General features: G+C 37.2%; 1 protein-coding gene across 1 annotated transcript; it reads left to right on the forward strand.

The window, feature by feature from the left end:
- Window positions 1-5,025: 5,025 nt before the first annotated feature.
- LOC135209507 (lysophosphatidylserine lipase ABHD12-like) lies at window positions 5,026-20,671 on the forward strand. Its single transcript, XM_064242161.1, has 9 exons — window positions 5,026-5,156; window positions 6,507-6,627; window positions 7,160-7,278; window positions 7,824-7,923; window positions 16,318-16,526; window positions 17,228-17,360; window positions 17,524-17,641; window positions 19,899-20,060; window positions 20,648-20,671. Exons 1-9 carry the CDS (start codon window positions 5,126-5,128, stop codon window positions 20,669-20,671), a joined length of 1,017 nt encoding a protein of 338 aa, XP_064098231.1. The 5' UTR covers window positions 5,026-5,125.
- The last annotated feature ends 766 nt before the right edge of the window (window positions 20,672-21,437 follow it).

Consider the following 21,437-nt stretch of genomic DNA (forward strand, 5'->3'; position numbering starts at 1 on the left):
TTGAACTTTCTTGTCACTATCTATATATATATATAATATATATATATATATATATATATAGATATATATATATAATATATATATTATATATATATATATAATATATACTATAATATATAATATAATATAGTAGATATAATATATATATAGATATATATATATATATATATATATATATATAGATATATATATATACTCATGCATTATGGAAAGCATAAAACAGGAAACTGTGTAATGCTGATAACAACGCTGATTAGAATGTGCTAGAACTAAATGATAGGAAAAGATAAAAGGAGCAAGAATTAAATGCTGTAAAGGGGAAAATGAAAATCTGTGACAAGACTTTATCTAAATGCCGTGAACGAAATACTAAGTGAAAATTTATACCTAAAGTAATGAATCATTTTAACTACGAGAAGCAAATGAAAATATATAACAAAGGGTGAAGAATCCAAACATTGTGCTGAAGTAAATTTAAATCTAAAACAAAGGATGAAGTATTTAAACTTTGTAAAAAAGAAAAATAAATTAAATGTTACCCTAATTTTTTTTCCGCTTTACTGTCCCATACAGCAGAACAAGATCGTTTTTTGTGCATCAACGAAAAAAGGAAGGTGGAAATTAACTAATAGTTAATGTATTACATTTCTCAGAGCTTTCTAGAAAGTTAACTAAAGTTCAGAGGGAATATCGAAAGTGTACAATACGATCAAGATAACAAAGAAGATAAATCGCTGATAAACCAAAACGGAAGGAGCCGTTACAAAGGAACGCCATTCTACTACTACTAATACTGTTATGATTTATATTCAACTTGCCAGAGCCTATAGCAGGAGCGAACAAAACAGAAAACTTGAACAAGCTAGATGAAGAGAGGTGCAACGAAATATTCACAAAAGAACTTAACCTTAATAAAGATGAATGGAAAATTTAAGATGTAGTAAGGTTAGGTAGGCCACGACTGCAACAAGGTCAAAACAATGAGGCGATAGGCAGATCAAGGCCAGACCACTTCTAGTGAAACTCAGCAATGAGAGGGAAAAGTGGAACATATTAAAAAGTGCCAGACTGCTAAGGAATGCAAAGAAGGATATTTACAAAAAAAATATCTATAGTTCCAGACATGACTGCTAAAGAAAGAGAAAAAGATAGCATATTAAGATCTGAATTAAAGAAAAAGCAGGATAACAAAGTGGAAGGATGGTTCATAAGTAAGGGAGATCTGAAGAGAAGGGAAAACTTTCAGACGACTAGAATGCTCTAAAAAGGGATTCCAGAGGAATATAGATAGAAACAAAAGAATTGTTAGAAGTGGAAATGAGTTAGAGGTAGGAAAATGTAAAGTAGATAGAATTGTAAATAATTTAGAGATAGGGAGTAATAATATTTTTAGGAGAGTAAATAGATTAGATTTAGGAGAAAATAGAATATCTTGCAGTAATGTTAAGAGCTCTGAGGAAGGAAGTAGAAGGAAAATTAGTTTAGGGCAGGTAGGTGAAGGAAGTAACTTTAGTAACAATCTTAGACTATTAGACCTAGAAGAAAAAAGTGGTTTGCAAAAGATAGATAAATGGTTAGACGGTTAGAAGCAATCTTGTGAAGAGAAGTGAAAAATTAGTGAGGCAAGACAGAAGATATCAAGAAATCTTTGAAATAACGCTTATAAAACACCCAAGGACTGACAAAAGCAAAAATAATCGAGCTAGTGGAGATAGCAAAAAAGAAAACACAATTATGTGCACCACAGAAACACACCTTAAACAGCAAAAATTACTATTCCCAACAAGCATCAGAGTTGTAGACTCAATGAGAGATGAAGACGACACCAAAGGAGGAGGCCTACTATAATGTAATAGAACCAAAGGAGGGAGATCAAGATAGAAAAAGAAAAGTCGGAACACAAAAACATTCTAATAGTAAAGGTTAATTATAGAACAACAATATTCAACATAATTCTGGTCTACATGTCAACTAGTGATAAAGAAAGAAATAAACAAATAATAAGCGCCTTACATGTAGCCATAGAAAAATCCACAGACCTGCCTATGATAGTCCTTGGGGATTTCAATGGGCATTTAGGTTTCATAGGGACACAAGAACTTGATCAAAATGGAAAAATAGTAATGGACCTAATCAAAAATAGGAGCTAACGCTATTAAACTGAGATCCCAGCTGCAAAGGAGAGATAACCTGGAGTAGAGGAGATCAGAACAGTGCTATAGACTTTGCCCTAGTCAATCAAAATATGTATAAAAAATATGAATGTATGGAGATAGACGAGGGAAAATATGAATATGATCTATCAGAACATCACCTCATATAGGTCCAATTGAAACAAATGAAACACTAAAGTAAGGAAAAAACATTCAGATGAAACAAAAGAAATCAAATATTTGAAAGTTACAGAAGAGTCTACCAGAAAATACCTTGAATATATAGAGTTTAAAGTAAGCCAACAAGACACAAAAGGAGATCTAACCCAGTTGGAAGAAACAATGAGTGAAGCAAAAACAAATAACTTAGAGAAGATAATCAAAAGAAGGTTAAAGACAGGAAAACAACAAGAAATAGAACCAGTGTGGGTCACCAAAGAAATAAAGAAAGAAATAAGTCAAAGAAGGGTATATAACAAATTAAAAAGGAAAGCCACAAGAATAGAAGAAAAAAGATACTATGAAGAAGCATATCTTAAACAAAAACAAAAAGTACAGATAATAATAAAGAAAGCATATGAAGAAAAGATTAGAAATGAGATAATGAATGATAAAAACAGACACAGGAAAATCTGGGAATATATAGATATGCTGAGAGGAAAGACCACATCAGAAAAAGAATGGATAAGAATATTCGATGAAAATAAGCAAGAGATGAAGGACGAAACCCTAGGGAAAGAGCTGGTAAAATTCTGGGAAACAATATACCAAAAAGAAGAAAACAAAATAGGAGAGATATGGAATGAAAGCAAGAAAGAACAGTACAAACATGACATGGAAGAAATAGTGAAAAGATTAGGACAGCAGATGAAATGCCATATATCTTTAAGGGAACACATATATGCATGGAGTGTATGACCCAACAGAGACAGAGATTAGACCCATGGAAGAAATCAACATAACAGAAGATGTAAAAAATCAACTTGAGAAAATGAAGACAAATAAAGCACCAGGACCAGATGGAATGAAGCCAGTACTGTTCAGATTACTCTTACAAAGTAACAACCTTCAAAAAGAATTGGCAGAATGTTTAAATAACATACTGAAGGGCAGGAAAACGCAGAAAAGCTGGTTTAAGTAAAAAACAACACTTACGCCAAAAAACAAAACCCCACAGTCAAAGATCTAAGGCCAATAATAATTATTGCTCTAACAAATGCATCATATAAAATCTTCATGGGGATCCTGAGAACCAAAATAGAAAAACATATTAGAAATATAGGAAAAATGAATGAACTGCAATCAGGCTTTACCGCACAAAGGAGAGGAATCGATAATTTATATATCTTACAATACTGCATACAAGAAACTTACAGAAGGACCCATTATTTGTAGTATCAATAGACTTCCAAAAAGCATTTGACTCGGTTAATAGGAAAAAGCTCATTGAGGTCATGATGAAATACAGGCTACATGCAGAAGTAATAAATACAGTTGCAAAGATATATACAAATGACGTAACAAGCCTATGCCTTAACAATACAGAACAAAAAGAACTAAACGTAACTAATGGAATAAGACAGGGATGCAATGGCTCAACCATATTCTTTCTATTAATAACGTACCTGATAATAGAAAAATTAGAAAATACAACAGAAGGTTTCAGAAATGAAGTAATATGGATAGTGGCACTACTATATGCAGACGACGGATTAATACTAGAGCACACACTAGAAGAAATAACAAAATCAATAAAAACCCTTATGGAAATCGCAAGTGAATGTGGCCTAAACATAAACAAGGACAAGAGTAACATACTAATATACAACGACTGGTACAGTATTGATGATGTGGAGAATATGGAGCACATAGAAGATGAAAGACTGCTTCAGAGAACAGATAAAAAGGGCCCAAATTAAAGCAAAGCAGATGGCAAATATGGCTAATGCAGTCATCAATAAAAGCTGTAGCAGGGTAAAAATAGGAAAATTGTACTGGAAAGGACTAGCGATGCCTTCATTCATGTATGCAATGGAAGTCATGAAACTTGACAGGAAAACAGTAAATGAATTTCAGAAGATAGACAATAAAGTATACAGAGCAATTTTGAAAGCGCCAAGTTACACAGCAAGTTGTGCGTTAAGATCTGAAATAGGGGCCTCTTCCTGCCAATCTAGAGATATCAAGAATAAACTATTCTTACCTGACATACACTGAAGAATGGTGAAATAGGCTCCTATATGAGATAACCATAGATCAGTACGAAAAAAAAAAAAAAAACCCTGGATAATGCAAGTAAAAGAGTATATGAAAGAACTAAACATAAACTTAAGTAAAATTGAAGCAGTTACAGACAAACAGTTAAGAGAAATAATAAACAATTGGGACAGAAAAACATGGTGGAAAGAAATGAATGAAAAGTCAACATTAAGAATCTACAGAAAATATAAAGAAAACATAAGAGAAGAAATCTGGTATGACAACACTGAAAAAAACAATGCTGATCAGTAGGGCCAGACTAGGTATACTAGGATTAAATGACAGAAATATGATAAAAGGAGAAGATACAAAATGTTTATACTGTGAGGAACAAAATGAAAATTTAGAACATTTCTTGCTTTACTGTCCAGCATACAATGAAATTAGAAATGATATAGCTTCATGCAGCAACCATATCAGAATAAAGAAGAATTAGTAGCAAATATAATCTTATTGGTAGTTCTAATGAGGGAGGAAGTGGATAATAGGAAAGATTTTATAAAAGAAATGTGGTATTTCAGAGAGAAGAAACTCAAACAAACACAAACAAAGGAGGAATAAAAGAAGTAAGGGAGCCGTTTCAAAGGCATATCCCACCCACTACTACTACTACTTGACAGTCTTGTATTCCCCGGCTTGTATAGATAATTTTATCTTCATGGAGTTAATCTGCTGAAGTAAAAAAGAAAACAGTAACCGTTTGCACAGTTTTGATGGCAGATACACATACTAAGAGTGAAGCAAGTAAGTCGAAGCTAAGCAGTGTTTTTTAAAGACTTAGTCTTTTGTGAAGAGAGGTTTAACCATAACGTATCCAAGTCGTGTTCCTGTTTTGCTTTAAACCATTACGTATACTACCTAGTATTACTATATTTTAGACTTCAAAATATATTCTGGTCATTTTATACTTTTGCTATATTAATAATGTGTTTTAATGTTCCCTGACATTTATTTTGTAAGAAAATGAGTATTTATTGAGATACCTAGTAGGTATAGCTACCTACTAGGCTACTAGTAGTACTAGTAGTACGGGGACTTGGATGGGGGACAAAAAAGAAAGAAAAAAAAGTGAATTACTAGACATTTAATCCCACTGGTAGCTTTCATTCAATATTTTCAAACTAGCCTAATGGTAGCCCTATTCATTAGGCTAAGGACCTCATAGGCTACCCTAGTTCAAGTTAGGTCTGGTTGGGTAGGCATTTGCTAACTAATGGAAATGCATGTCAGTTTATTCGAAGCTCAACATGAAAAACGGAAAAAAATTATATTTTCAAGTCCAAAATATGGTAAAACTGAAGACTACTACTGAACCCTCTGGGGTTCAGCAAGTACTAGTGTAGTACCATGGAGTTCAAGTGTTCATGCCAACACCTTGGGGATGACGGGAAAAGCTTTAGTAAATGACAGTAAATATCATACAGAAGCAGAAGATATACACATAATCAAGAGCATAAATAGGTAAAAGAAGGTAAAATTACTATTCCAGTAAAATCTAACAACCAACGGTTTTACATCTATACCCTCTACTAGCGTTGACAATTGAAAGTCTAAAAACATATATTTGGCACAATACATGATGAGAAACCCATATGATTAGATACTAGAACTTAGGACATTTTGTGCTTGAAATGACATTAATTGGTAGATCAGCTGCTCATTAGGTATTCACTATTAATATATAGCTATGAGGTGTCTGTATTGAATATTGATATTTCATCTTCTATGAATGTTTTTTAATTGGTTTTGGCTAGTTAAAAAAGCTGATAGCAAACTGTATGCTAGCCTAGTGCTCCTGTTACAGAAATTACTTACCCATGATTGTAGCCTAGTTATGAATTTGAATCTCTGATGTTGTCTGATGTATATATATAATATAAAATCTTGTTCTTTGATGCCTATGCTGCTTGGTATTATGGAATATTGGTTATCTGCCAGTGTTTTTTTTTTTTATTCAAAATATATGTAAAAAAATGGTTGGCTAGTATTTGTGTGAAGAATACTCTGCTCCAGGAAATTTATTCAACTCAGATTAAAATAGGAAGTATGGATGTATTGAGTGTTAGTGCAGTATTCTTGCTTTTATTTTCTCAGTCAACCAAGAGAACGAGGAAACAGGATTTCTTTCTGGCTCTGGAACTCAAGAGCCTATGGCTGGGTTTTTTTCTCGATTAAGATTTCGTCATCGATCAGGAAGAAGAGGAAAGTTTTACAGGTTCGTGAGTTCCAAACGCCATGTTACTGTATGTTGCAAGATCATTTACTTTATCAAAATTACCTTGAATGAAGTTATTATAAAGTGCACCAGTTGTAATCCTAATGATCCCTCTTTGTGTAATGTATCAAAAGTCACTGCACTCAGATGAGCTTTAAAGTTTGTTGCAGATCATGATGTCCAATTTTCTCTGTAATAAGAAAACCTATTGCTTCGAAGTACTGTGATAACAGTGATTTCTAGTACTGTTGATATAAAATATGCATTAGTAACAGCAGTAGATAATAGCCCACACTGTCTTGACAACTCCATCAACATTAAATATGCATCTGGTTTATTCACAGTTGATTTCAGTTTCCTTTAGCTTTACATACATTTTAAACTTGATCACTGTAGTGATTCAAGACCTTAGAATATATGTTGTTTATAGTTATGGTATACTGTAGTATTGCTGTTGAAAGTATTCTTTTAGTAGTACACAATTTTATTCTTAAGGAAACTTATGCCATTGCTTGTATTATTCTATTTTCAGATGGCTGAGGGTAGCAGTAATTGGAACTTTTGTTCTTTTATTTGTGTTATTTGTCATAATTCCAGTTGTGTATCGATATTCTCCAGGAATACAAAGATATTTTATATTCCTTAATAGTGGTAAGTTTATTATCTTCCTGAAGTGGAATTCATGTTTGTGACTCTATGTAGTATAGTACTTAATTTGCAAAATTGTTTGTAAAATTTACATAAAAATATAAACTGAAAAAAAATTCATGTTTGTGTCCATGAAAAGTCACCTATGATAGTTTTTGTAGTAATGTTTGTCTTAGAATAAAACAATGAAAAAAAATTAATTTATTGTACTAAATTGGGAAAAGGACTGAGAAAAAATATAGAATTAAAACTAAGTACGTACTATTACTGTCATGTATGTTTTGTTTTTGGAATTTTAATTTAGTAATGCTGTACATTTTAAGTTATAATATTTATTATGGTAGAGAAATATCCTTATTTGGTATAAACAAATACCTACCAAATTTGCAAGCATATAAGATGCACCCATAGTTCCTGTATCCCACCTGTTCTACATGTGCTTGTTATAGCCCATTTTTGAAATATTTTTTGAGTTGTTGACAATGTTATTAATTCTGGAAATATGACAGATTTACTAATTATTCATAAATTGATGTGTTTAATTTCAGTCCAAGGTGATGTAGACTTGAGTAAACCAGAGGATGTTGGGCTGCCTGGCACACGAAACTTTTATGTAGAAACTGAGGAAAATATTTCCGTGGGTGTATGGTAAGCTTCTGATACCTTTTCAGTGTAGTGAAGCCCAGAGATATTTCTCTACTTGTTTATCCATTTATTTGTATATATGTACATTAATTTTTTTGCAAGCATTTCATAAGGTATAATCTGTACAGTTATATGTTTGTTCATGAAACTTACCTGTCAGATATATATATAGCTGTATTCTCCGACGTCCGACAGAATTTCAAAACTCCCGGCACACGCAGTGGGCGGCCAGGTGGTTAGTACCCATTCCCGCCGCTGGGAGGCGGATATCAGGAATCATTCCCATTTTCTATTCAGATTTTTTCTCTGTCGCCGGTCGGTAAACAACTGTTTACAGACCTCCGCCTAGGATTTTGAAACTTCTTGTGCTAACTTGAGTATTCTGATTGACTTTTGGTTTTTGATTTGGCTTGTTGGCTTGGCATACGTGATAGTGGATTTGATTTGGATTGGCTTTGACTTTTCTTGATTACGATGTCTGGATCTAGCTCTGCTAGCTTCAGGGTGTGTAAGGTGCATGAATGTAAGGTGAGGTTGCCGAAAGTTCGTAGACCCTCATTCAGTGTGGCTCGAAATGTCGTAGTCATGTATGTATGTTGAATGATAGTATGCATCGAGTGTGAGCAATTGACTGAAATTGAATGGAAGGCATATGATTCTTAACGTGAGAAAGCTTGAGCGTGATAGAATCAGGAGGTCTTCCTCTAGGAGTGCTTCTGTGAGTAGAAGTCAAGGTAGAAATTGTATCTCCATTAAATCCTCCTGTAGATGTAATTCAACTGATCCTGTTGTATTGCCTCCGAACAATCAGGAAGTGTCTGCAGAAGGAAGCGTATTATTTACGATCATGGAGTCGATTCGCGCCTTGGAATCTAAAGTGATTGCTCTACAGTCAAATGTGAATTGTGATAAAAGTGTTAGTGCATCTAGTGTTGTGGAAGGGGGGTCAGATCGGTCCCATAATGCCTCTAGGCCTAGGCCCCTGCAGGACTCCAGGCCTTAGGGAGAGGGCAAGCCGAAAGCCGAAGGAGGGTTACGGGATCTAATAACCGGTCTGACGTCCCTTCGGCAGAAACTGAGGACGAATCTCAGGCTGCCGGTGTTCGTGCACGGGCACGGATACTTAAAGAGTGCTTCTCTTCTTCCGAGACTTCCTCTCCTCGCCGAGGTTGGGACGCTCGGAAGACCTCTCAGGGGAGAGCGGCAGGGGCGCAAGGTGTCGCACAGGCGGCCGTCGCCCTTGTCGCCCGCTTAAGAGAGGTTTCAGAGAAGAGGACGCTTTCACGTCCTTCTGATCATTACGTAGATTCATCACCTGAAGATTTTGAAGCTTTTCCGCCACAGAAAAGGAACAAGACTTCATCAGGGGAGGACTCTTTCGAGCGTCCAAGTCGCTCTAAGCATGTTCCTGAGTTGAAGGAAAGGGCATCCCCTCGCCCATCTTCCTTGCACAGGATGAGTCCTTCTCCTGATCGAGAACTTTCCCCTTCAAGGAAAATGCTTTGGGAAATGCAGAGACAGTTAGCCTCCTTTTTTGAGAGAAAGGAGGCAGAAACTAGTCATCGAAGGAAGGATAGGTGGCTGCCTGTTAAGAGGACTAGGCAGTCCCCGGCTCCTCCTCCGCGTTTTTTTGGCCTTTGAGTCTCCTCTAGTAGCCGACGCCATTAGAGAACGGTGATTACGTTCCTCATGAAAGGGCGTCTAGGAGAGACGAATTTGAAAGAGACGTGAGTTGTCGCACAGGCGCCGGCGTCTTTGTCAAAAGGCCGAGAACGCTCAAGGATCAATATCGGAAGTTCAAGCTTTGCATGTTGATGATCACGCTCGGCGTCTTAAGCAACGAAGCGCTTACCAGGACGCTCGAGAAGACGTTTTTCAAGACGCGCGGGTAACGCTCGCCAAGACGCTCCAGCTGACGCTGTTCAGGACGCGGACGGCGTCCTACACATCAGGACGCTCTGCAGGACGCTTCTCAGAACGCGCGGCGCCTTGCATATCGGGACGCTTTCCAGGACGATCAACAGTTGAGTCCGAAACGTCAGGATGTTTCTCATGTTAAAGTGTCGAAGTCATCGCGATCTTTGAAGGCGCTGATGACCGAGAGAAGGATTCGTCTAGTGATCGCTGCCCTACTGATGATGACGAACCAAATGCGTCAGCGTCGTCAGACTATAAGACGGTTGACGGATTACTTAAGAAATTGTTCCCAGATAATTTTCAAGCGCCGTTCCTTGCTCTCCACCTTCACAATTTGCCTCATCGAAGGCCAGGAAGGAACCCCTGGCTTCGTTAAGATGGCCACTTCGCTCTCTGCGAAGAGAGTGTTTAAGAGAGTCAGGATTGGATTGGATTCAAGGAAGGTTAAAGGGAAGACTTCGTTTGCACTTCCTCCATCTAGACTGAAAGGGAGAGCTGGGATCTGGTACGAAACAGGAGAAGAAGCAGGATTGAAAGCACCGGTCTTCTTCTGAAGGAGATTTCGCCATTTGGTGGACGCTCCAAGGAGGTCTTATTTGTCATCGGCTAAGGTTTCCTGGACAATGACGGAGACTGATCATCACCTCAAGGGGTTATTTAAGACGCTAGAGGGTGTTTAACTTTTTAGATTGGTGCCTCGGGGCTTTGAATGTACAATCGAGGAGTCAAGACTCGATTTCGCTGGAAGAGCTTTCGAGTGTATTAGCTTTTATGGATAGAGCAGTAAGGGATGGCTCTGATGAGTTAGCATCTCATTTTGCTACAGTCTGCTAAAGAAGAGAGCTCTCATTTGTAGCTTTGCGGTGAAAGCGTTTCTCCCGCTCAGAAAGCGGAGTTATTATTCGCACCCCTTCTCTACGCACCTATTTCCGCAGTCCATGATTAAGGATCTGTCGGTAAACTTGCAAGAAACAAAAAGCAACAAGGGACCTCTTGACTCAATCTTTCCAGACGACTACTCCTCAAGCTTCTACTTCACAGCTCCAGCACCCAAGAAGAAATTTAAGCCCTTTCGTGGAGCACCTTCCTCTAGAGGTTCTTCGAGAGGAAGGGGGTCCTTCAGAGGTAAGATCTCTTCTATCAAGAAGGGAAAAACAAAAAATTGACGTTTCTGCCCTTCAGGCACCTGTAGGTGCGAGACTCATCTTATTTGCTCAGGCATGGAGGACGATAGGGGTCGGACTACTGGACCCTAGATGTGATCGAGAGATACAAGATCCCTTTCCTCTCTTGCGCCTCCTTTGAGCACGAAGCCGATAGACCTGTCGCCCGCATACCAGTCAGAGAAGCAACAGATCTTACTCGACCTTCTAGATCAAATGTTGGCCAAAAGAAGGCAGTAGAGGAAGTCCTGATGCTGGATTCCCCAGGCTTCTACAACAGGTTATTCCTGGTTCTGAAGCAGTCTGGGGATGGAGACCTGTCCTAGACGTCAGCAGACTGAACATTTTTGTAAAGAAAGAAAAATTCAGGATGGAAACTTCTCAGTCTGTGCTAGGGGCCTTGAGACCAGGGGATTGGATGGTGTCATTGGACCTTCAAGACGCTTATTTCCACGTCCCGATCCATCCCCAATCAAGGAAAGTTCCTGAGGTTCGTCTTAAAAGGGCAGGTCTTCCAGTTCAGGGCTCTGTGCTTCGGTCTGAGTTACGGCGCCGATGGTTTTTTACTTTCCTCATGCGGAATGTGGCGAAATGGCTTCACCTATCGAAGATAAGAGTCTCGCTCTACCTGGACGACTGGCTAATCAAGTCGCCATTCGAAGTCAAGGTGCCTGGAGGACCTTCAGACGACATTACAGCTGACGAAGGCCCTGGGCCTTATAGTAAATTACGAGAAGTCCCATCTGATCCCCACGCAGTCCATCGTGTATCTGGGGATTCAGATGGATTCAGCGGCTTTTCAAGCTTTTCCATCAAAGGAACGTCAGCAGAGATGCTTAGAGAAAGTGTTAGCCTCTTAGGAAAGAAACATGCTCGGCGAAGGAATGGATGAGTCTGCTGGGAACCATTTCTTCGCTGGAGAAGTTTGTTTCCCTGGGGAGGTTGCACCTCAGGCCACTCCAGTTTTTTATGGCAGAAAAACTGGAAAGACAAGAATCTAGACTCGACTTTGATTATCTCAAAAGCGGTCAAGGATCATCTGAAGTGGTGGCAAGATCCGACCAAACTCTCGAAGGGATGTCCCTCAAGCTTTTGAGCCCCGACCTAGTGTTGTTCTCAGACGCCTCCATGGTGGGCTGGGGAGCAACACTAGGAAAGGAGGAAGTGTCAGGCCTCTGGAGAGGGGAACAGAGGTCCTGGCACATAACTTAAAAGAATTGGAGGCTATTCGGTTGGCTCTTCAGTTCTTCGAAGAACGATTGGTGGGCCGATTGTCCAGATCAACTCGGACAACACTACGGCTCTCGCTTACATAAAAAAGCAGGGGGGACACACTCTCGATCACTGTTCGTGATAGCGAGAGACATCCTTCTATGGGCGAAAGCTCGAAACATAGTGATCCTGACAAGGTTCATTTCAGGAATTCAAAATGTTCGAGCGGATCTTTTAAGCCGTCGACATCAGATGCTTCCCACAGAATGGACCCTACATCTAGAAGTTTGTCAAGAGCTATGGAAGTTGTGGGGACGGCCGCTAGTCGACCTCTTCGCAACCTCGAAAACGAAGAGGCTTCCGATTTATTGCTCTCCAGTTCTCGACCCGGAAAGCAATAGCGGTAGATGTCATCCTATGGGAATGGACGGCGGATGGATGTGTACGCCTTTCCCCGTTCAAACTCTTAGGAGAGGTAACAAGGAAGTTTGCGGCATCGCCAGGAGCGAGAATGACTCTGATCACCCCCTTTTGGCCCTCAAGCGATTGGTTCACGGAGGTCATGTCTCTTCTGGTAGACTTCCCGAGAACCCTGCCAGAGAGAGTCGATCTTCTCAAACAGCCCCACTTCGAGAGGTACCACGGAAACCTCTCCGCTCTGAGTCTGACTGCGTTCAGACTATCAAGAAAAGTTGGCCAGAGCGAGAGGTTTTTCAAGATCAGTGGCAGAGGCTATTGCCAATGCGAGAAGAGCTTCCTCTCGAGCAGTTTATCAGTCGAAGTGGGCTGTCTTCAGGAGATGGTGTAGGAAGTAAAGGTATTTCCTCCTCCACGACCTCTGTGAACCAAATCGCTGAGTTTCTCCTGCATTTGAGAAATGTGGACAAACTAGCAGTGCCCACAATAAAAGGATACAAAGATATGCTGTCAGCTGTCTTTCCGCCACAGAGGATTAGACCTGACAAATGATAAAGATCTTCACGATCTTTTGAGATCGTTTGAGACAACCAAAGTACTACAACCGAAGTTCCATTCATGGAACCTTGATGTAGTTCTAAGTTCTTGATGTCGGCTCCCTTTGAACCTCTGCATGCTGCCTCATTGAGAGACACTACTAGAAAGGCGATTTTCCTAACTGCTCTTGCCACGGCAAAGAGGGTTAGTGAAATTCAGGCAATTAGTAAAGATGTGGGTTTCAGAGGACACAGTGCAGTGTGCTCCTTGGATCCATAATTTTTTCTTAGCGACAGAATGAGAACCCATCTAACCCCTGGCCAAAAACCTTTTGAAATCAAGGGGTTAACAGAGTTCATCGGACAAGAAGCGCCAGAGAGAGTCCTGTGCCCTGTCAGGGCTCTCAAATTTTACATGCAAAAGACCAAAGATTGTCGGGGTCCTTCTGAGAACTTATGGTGTTCTGTTAAGAGACCCGACTTTCCTATGTCGAAGAATGCACTGGCATTCTTTTTACGGAGCACCATCAGGGAGGCCCATGCGTCCTGCTCGGATGGTGATATGAAGCTTTTGAAAATAAAAGCCCATGAAGTGAGAGCTGTTGCAACTTCAATGGCATTTTCGAAAGAATATGGCACTTAATGATATCATTAGCGCTACTTTTTTGGCGAAGCAACTCTGTGTTTGCTTCACATTACCTGCGGGATGTGAAGACAAAGCATATGAGAACTGCGAGTCGCTAGGACCATACATATCCGCAGAAATGGTGTTGGGGCAGGAGCAGCACAAATACTATCCTATAGAAAAGGGGTAGGTGTGCTTTTTAATTTTGGTGTTGGTTTATGGTTGAAGGGTTGGTTGCTTGAGGCGCTTTCCCTTTCTTTAGCCTAGAAGTTATGGGACTAACTTCGATAGGTTAGGTCAGGTGGTGGTTTTAGCTTCGTTGCCCTCACAGTATGGTCAATATGGTCTAGTCACATTGTGGTCACGCCCCCGTTGACAGATCATCTAGAGCGCACCAACTACACAGGTTGGCAACTCTAGTAAAGCAAAAGCAGACTTCGGTGACAGTAATCAAGAAGTCAGCTATGCTAACAGGTAAGGAATCAAGATGTCAATCATCTGCACTTGAGGTGTTTCCTAAATCCTTCTATTATGTCCTTCCCCCCACCTCCAATGGTGGGATTCAGCTATATATATATCTGACAGGTAAAGTTTCATGACAAAATGATTATTGTTATGATACAATAAAGTTTGTTCATACTTACCTGGCAGATATATATTAAGTAAAGTACCCACCCACCTCCCCTCAGGGACAGTGGTATGAAAAATCTGAATAGAAAATGGGAATGATTCCTGATATCCGCCTCCAGCGGCGGGAATGGGTACTAACCACCTGGCCGCCACTGCGTGTGCCGGGAGTTTTGAAATTCTGTCGGACGTCGGGAGGAATACAGCTATATATATCTGCCAGGTAAGTATGAACAAACTTTATTGTATCATAACAATAACATTTTTTATTCTGATCTTTTCATATTAAATGTTTTTATTGTTTACTGACAATATTAAACAAATAATATTCCAAATTGATTGCAGTCTCATTATGGAAGACTGTCTATATAGTTCCTGAATTTGGTGTTTCAGGAGACAAATACTGCATATCATAGAAAAGCAGTATTCTTTTATAAACTTTAACCTTTTTAGCTGATATAGGAACTTCATTTTCATTTTTGGTCTTCATTTGTAAGTTTTTGAAGAACTATCATTTATATTATCATCAGAAATTGTGCCCTGAATCAACAAATTTTGTTAATTAACTATAGATCTAGGGTTATTGTAATTTATCATTACCACTGTTGTAAAGTGTTACCAAAAGAATTCATCTAACTTTTAGGAATATCCTTATATTCTTCATCTGTTTATTTTTCACATCATTAGACTTATTCCTTCTTTTAAACAGCCATGCCACTTAAATTATGTGGATGCTATCCCTTGTGAGCTTACTAGTACCATTGGTGGAGAAGTGAATATCATAAACAGTTTGTGTTATCTTTTTTTATGTTGTTGAGGTCCCTATTTATAGAGTGTTAGGAGCACATGGGACAGGTTCTTCAAAAACAGCTATCCCAGCTATGGATTTAGCTCAGAAGAAGAAGATATTTAGGATAATGACTTAAGTAGTCCTTGGACCTCATGATATCACCCCAACACTGGAATCTACTTCAAGTATAGAAAGTGACATTATGCTAAAGAGTAGAGAGTGAAGGAAAGGTGTCATTGTTAGCAACAAGAACTTTACATCTTCCTTCTGAGCCAGTTGAATCAGAATCAGGACAAAGGATGAACATTTTTTAATAAGAGAAAAAAAGGTTGAAAAAAGATTAAAGTAATGGATTGTACAGACCAGCTTCTCATGATTAATATTGAAATTAGATAATGCTAATATTGAAGACAGTGACATCTTTGAAACCCATAGATAAGTAGTTCATTGTTTAGGCAATGAATCACATAAGGGAACCCTTTTAATAGAGGCACAGATACCATCCAGGAGCAGTAGGTTGAAAAATTTGGAGGAAATCAGTGGTAATAAGTGAACTACACCAAAAAACTATATCACAGCACCTCTGTCATTTTCTATAATGAATAAAGTAAGTTTTCTGAAGAAAAGTAGTTAAAGGAATCTAAAAGCCAAAATGTTATTGAGGGGAAGAGAAAAATTTAAGAAAGTAATTGGTATGCTACGCCCTCGGCAATAAATGATGCTAATTTTGATTTGCACAAAATCAAAACAGGGCCATACATTCCATCCCTTCAGTGATGCTTTTCTTATCAAGAATGTGACTAAAATATAACTTGTCAAAGAAAAATAAAAGGTGAGCCAGAAGTGCATTTACTGTGGGAAGGATTTACATGGTATGCACAATAATAATCCAAACTGTGTTAACTGATACCTACAGGAAAAGCCAGGGAGCATGTGAAGTAGGTGTACCTCTGTCTGACAAACAAAAGACTGGTGAGTCTGGGAACCATGCTGACAGGAATAAGGTATTATATATGATTGTGTTAGTTTGAATAAACTTTTGTAGTACTATTAAAAAAGTTTTTAAATGTCATCTTTGGCAGCAATGTTATTGATATCTTTCAATTGCAGGCATATTTTACCAGAGTCTTTGGTTCACTCTGTTCCTGATGTTTCATCGGAGGAGAAAACTAAATGGTTTGAGGATACACTTAGACATAATCAGCCTGTGATAATTTATATGCATGGAAATAAAGGTTCAAGGGGACAAGAGCGACGAGTCAACCTCTATCATGTGTTAAGAAAAATGGGATATCACATTATTACTTTTGACTATCGTGGTAAGTAAGAATAATAGTTTGAGTGGTAAACTTTGCAAACTTGGAGGCTATTTTGGGAATTAGCTCTCATTTTGTTATTTTTTCTTGTTCTAGTTAGTGGGTACAGTTGAACAGTAATCTCTCAATCATTCATACTTCTTCTACCTACACTATACCCTTTATCTTGCTTTTCTCAGTGCAACCATATATATATGCTGAATTACACTAAATGGCATAGATGTAAATTAAAATGTACTGGTGCAAATGGAAGTACCCTTCCTACAAGTACGAATGCTGACATGGATCACTTGCAGTCACTGAGTAGGTGTAATGCCTACTTAATACCTTTTCACAATTCCCTTTTCTCTAATTTGGGTGTATTTGTACGCTCTTGGATGCATTAATGCAAATGATAGAGGGGTTACTTATTGAGAAACTACAATAATGCAGTTAGATTACATAAGATTAGATGTGGGTAGAGACTTTTAGATCACGAAAGGGGAAACTTTCATGACTGATTGGTTTGTTGTGACATGATATTTTTATTGATGTAATTAGAGTTGTAATTTGTGTAACCAGACTGATTCCATGAAATGTTCAGATAAGCTCTTTATTTTCAACAATTTCCATTGAAAAATACTGAGTTTTTATTAGTATTCACAAGGTCTCTTAAATCTAACCTAAAGGATCAATGTGGCATTTTAAACAAATTTCTCTTACAGGATATGCTGATTCATCATCAGTTATTCCAACTGAAACTGGTTTGGTGACAGATGCCAAAGTAATTTTCCAGTATTTACTGAACTACACGAAGGCTAGTTTAATCTTTGTATGGGGTCACTCTCTTGGTACAGGGTAAGTTTTTCTATGCATGATATTTGAAAAAAGTTGTTTTATAGCAGGTACATATATATACATACAGTAAATAGTACTCTTGAATATACAGATATAATGTACTAATTATTCTGATACACTATTCAGTGTATACTTTTTATTAAATTTACCTATATTCTTTCAGAGTAGCTTGCCATTCAGTATCTGAGTTGTGTCAGGAACAAAAATGTCCAGGAGGTGTAATCTTGGAAGCTCCATTCAACAGTATTCCAGAAGAAGTTCGTCGTCATCCCATGGCAATGGTAATTATATATTTTGAGGATTGACATACAAGTGCCTAGTACTGCAAAAGACTTTGTACTAATTACATTAGTTATCTTTTTCAAACCCAGTGCACTTGTTTGAGGGGTTAATGACCATATTAAGAAATATTTGTTTTATCAAAACCATCACTGCAGTACAGTAGCATTAAATGTGTGGCTTGTGTAAAATTGAAGTATCCTTTCCTTTATTTTTGTATGAAATATTGAGTATTGACAGTATTTTCCTTCATTGTTGTTCCATGTGATGTATTTGATACTAAAGCGTTTTTATATATGCTTATATGCGAGGATTCTTTCTTTTAAAAGAACACTAACTTTATGGTTTTGCTTTTGTCATACTGATAGAGAAGGGTCTTTTTTTTATATTGTGATTACCCCCCAAATTACTGTACTGGGTAATTTGGGACAGATCCTGTATCAGTTGTTTTTTTTATAAGCAAAATTAATCAGTGTTTGGTAAAGAAAACTACACTACCTCCCTTTACCTTACAGTTTTTCCAAATCTTCTATCTCCCTCTGATAAAAGATTAAGCAAAAATACTTCTGCCTTTAACAGTAAAGTTCCATTTATTTGGTGTTGACTTTTGATAAATAAAATGTACAACAGGACTTTTGATAAATAAAATGTACAACAGGACTTTTGATAAATAATATGTACAACAATCTGTTAGAAATTATTCAACAATTAAACTTGGCACTTAACTCACAAGTTCTGATTTTTGCTACACTGCTTACTAGCTTGTCTTTCATTTGAACCTGTATGAAGGCAGGTGTCTTTCGGAAAGGAACATATCAATTAAAATGTTAGAGAAATTACAGTAGTGTTTATGAAGAGCTTTTTCCTCATTACCTTTAATGCAGTTTTCTGTTAAATTCCACAAATTATATCTTTCTTGTGCCACTTCCACAAACTCTCTCTTCATCTCCTTCTCCCAGCTCATAGTTCTCATTCAAATAGGTCTGGGTCTTCCAACTACTTCTGGTGCCCAGGGAAGGCCAGCTGACACTGTCACATACTATTCTTCCCAGGGTGGTGCGAAGGATGTCAAAAATGTTCTCCATCTCCCTTTCATCATTATGTCAAGTAGATGTGAGGCTTCTATAATTTCATCTTAGGTATCATTCTTACTCTCTGCCATCTGACTTCTAATATTCGGCATAAAGCTTTAATTTCATACTGAAAAATTTTTTAGATGTAGTTACATTGTCATACCATGATTTATTTCCATATAACAAACAGATTGTAATAGGCTAATGTATATCTATCTTTTGTATGCAATTTCTGTCTGATTTCCAAAACTTATCCAGCCACTGATCTGATTTGCTTTTATACATTTTTTCTTTATATTCCAACTAAAAAACAAAGAACGTGTATTGAATAATATTGTTTGTTTTTAAATACTATGAAACTTAACCGCATTGTCTCTCCATCTAGTGTTCTTTCACCTCCTTATGCTACTGTTTTTATTCTGTTTGTCTTACATCTATCTCAAGTCTCATCGATAGATTCTGATGCTTTATTAAGCAAGCTTTATAATTCTAGTGGTATTCTACCAGTGAAAACTGTATCATTTCCGTATTCTAAGGCTGTCAAGATTTTTATTTTACCATACGCTTCAACTGTTATTGTCATATATTACTCTTGCCTGCTAATTGTATAAAGTTAACAGAAGAGTATGAATAGTAACTTAGCTGAATGTTGGATAGGCCTTCTCCACTCCCATTAGTCTAGTTTATCGTAGGCTACACTAGTCATGGAATGTTACACAGGTTTTGAAAAAAAATTTGTATTGTATTCTCAGAATTAATTAACATGAATAACATATTCAGAAATTATATTTAGCATAAATAATATATTCAGAAATGATAACTGGCAAGATTAAAATTGATGAAAGACATATTATTAGGATGAAAAGTGAAGCAAGCACTGTATTTCATATTTTATTCCTTCCCATGGGGTTGTAGGCTATTTTGGGTTTCTAAGACTTTCCATTTATCTGTCACTGTTTAGTATTAGTTCTTGTCAAACTTGCTTCCACAGTAGAATGAGATACCAGAAATATGGTAGGATATTTCCATAAGGATATGACTAGGGATTGTGGCTAATGGAACATTGTAATTGTCAAAATATATTTTGACAGGAACTTTTTGTTTGATATAATTTACAAAAATTAATATGGAAACTTTACTCATGTTAATTTTTTTCTAATGAAGGTGCTTTTTTTTTAATTTGCAGGTCTTTCGAGGTTTACCATATTTTGATTGGGCATTTGTGGAACCACTTAAGGATATTGACGTCCAATTCCAGAGTGATGTGCATATAACTAAAATAACAACCCCACTTATCATTCTTCATGCACACGAGACAGAGTTATTCCATTTGATCTTGGTTAAAAAGGTAAGAAATTGTAATTTAGTGCATATAATATTTCATGGTTCAGTGCAGTTTAATATGATAAATATTATGATTCTCTCATATGTACTCCATTTACTTGTTAAATTGCATTTTATCTTTCTTTGTTATATTCCTTTGCTTTATTGTCCATGGCTGTATGACGTTGTTCAAAAATTATTGCGCAGATTATTCATTTAAGTGTGATTTGTTAAGCCTTTGCCCTCAAGTAAACCCCGTTTTGTTCAATAACAAAAGCTTTAACCTGTGGTGCCATTTTGTTTGTGATGAAAAGTTTCCCTGACACCTTACCTGAAGGGAGAAGGGCAGTTTATGACAAGTGAGTAGTGCATCTGTACCGTAAGGTCTGTTCAGTTTAATCTGTCAGAGCAATTCATTCTTTTTTTATTGTATGTGTGGAGATTACGTTCCTCAGACTTCAAAGATTTGATGAGGAATGTCTTTTTATCTGTTTAGTTATATTTGTGAAGGAGAGGAATGTTCTTATCTGTTTAGTTCTATTGTGAAGGAGAGGAATGTTCTTATCTGTTTAGTTATATTCTGGAGGATATTTTTATCATTCTTGTAATCAGCTTTCTTCATTTGTGGTATTTTGATCTAATATCTCACCCTAATTCTCATGATCATGTGGTAAAAGTTATTTACATAATTTATAAAATGGTATAGTAGTTATTTTCCTTATTGTTAAGGATATTTTTTTATCAAGTTTTCACAAGATCCTGAGCTATAAATTTAGTAATTGAAAAGGATATTGCATACCACAAATTTTACAATTTATATTGTTAAATTCATCCTATACGAAATATGATGTGAACATTTTTATGTTTTATATCTCTTTTATAGTTACATGAAGCTGGTCAGAATGGAAGATCTCCTGAGCACCCCATTAGTTTCATAGAGTTTAAAGCAGAATTGGGCTATGGTCACAACTATATTGCAAAAGCCCCAGAACTGACATCAATCATAAGGTAAGCCAATTCTGACAAGTTGTAATTTTATTTATTTCATCTGGACAATACCATTTTATAATTCTAATAATCATAGAAAAGATTCTTGACAGGTCAAGCTGAGTGCAACAGTTAACAGATAGCTAGAGAATTCTGGCTAATGTAAACTAGATTTTGTAGTTTTATAAAATATCCTAGAGTAAAATAAACGTGCCCAGATTGTAAAGATTCTCTTGGATATTGTGTTATGCTCATCGGATGGGGTCTGTGTATTGGTTGGCCCTTACTGTATGCCTTGCATGGCATACTGAAACTTGGTTCTCAAAAGTTCTTTGTACCTTCCTTTTGGCCTCAGCTGCATGTTTTCTGCCTTATACTTTTCATCTATTTCCATTGGTTTCTTCTCACATAGCAG

This window comes from Macrobrachium nipponense, chromosome 38 (genome assembly GCF_015104395.2).
Source record: "Macrobrachium nipponense isolate FS-2020 chromosome 38, ASM1510439v2, whole genome shotgun sequence".
NCBI lineage: Eukaryota > Metazoa > Arthropoda > Malacostraca > Decapoda > Palaemonidae > Macrobrachium > Macrobrachium nipponense.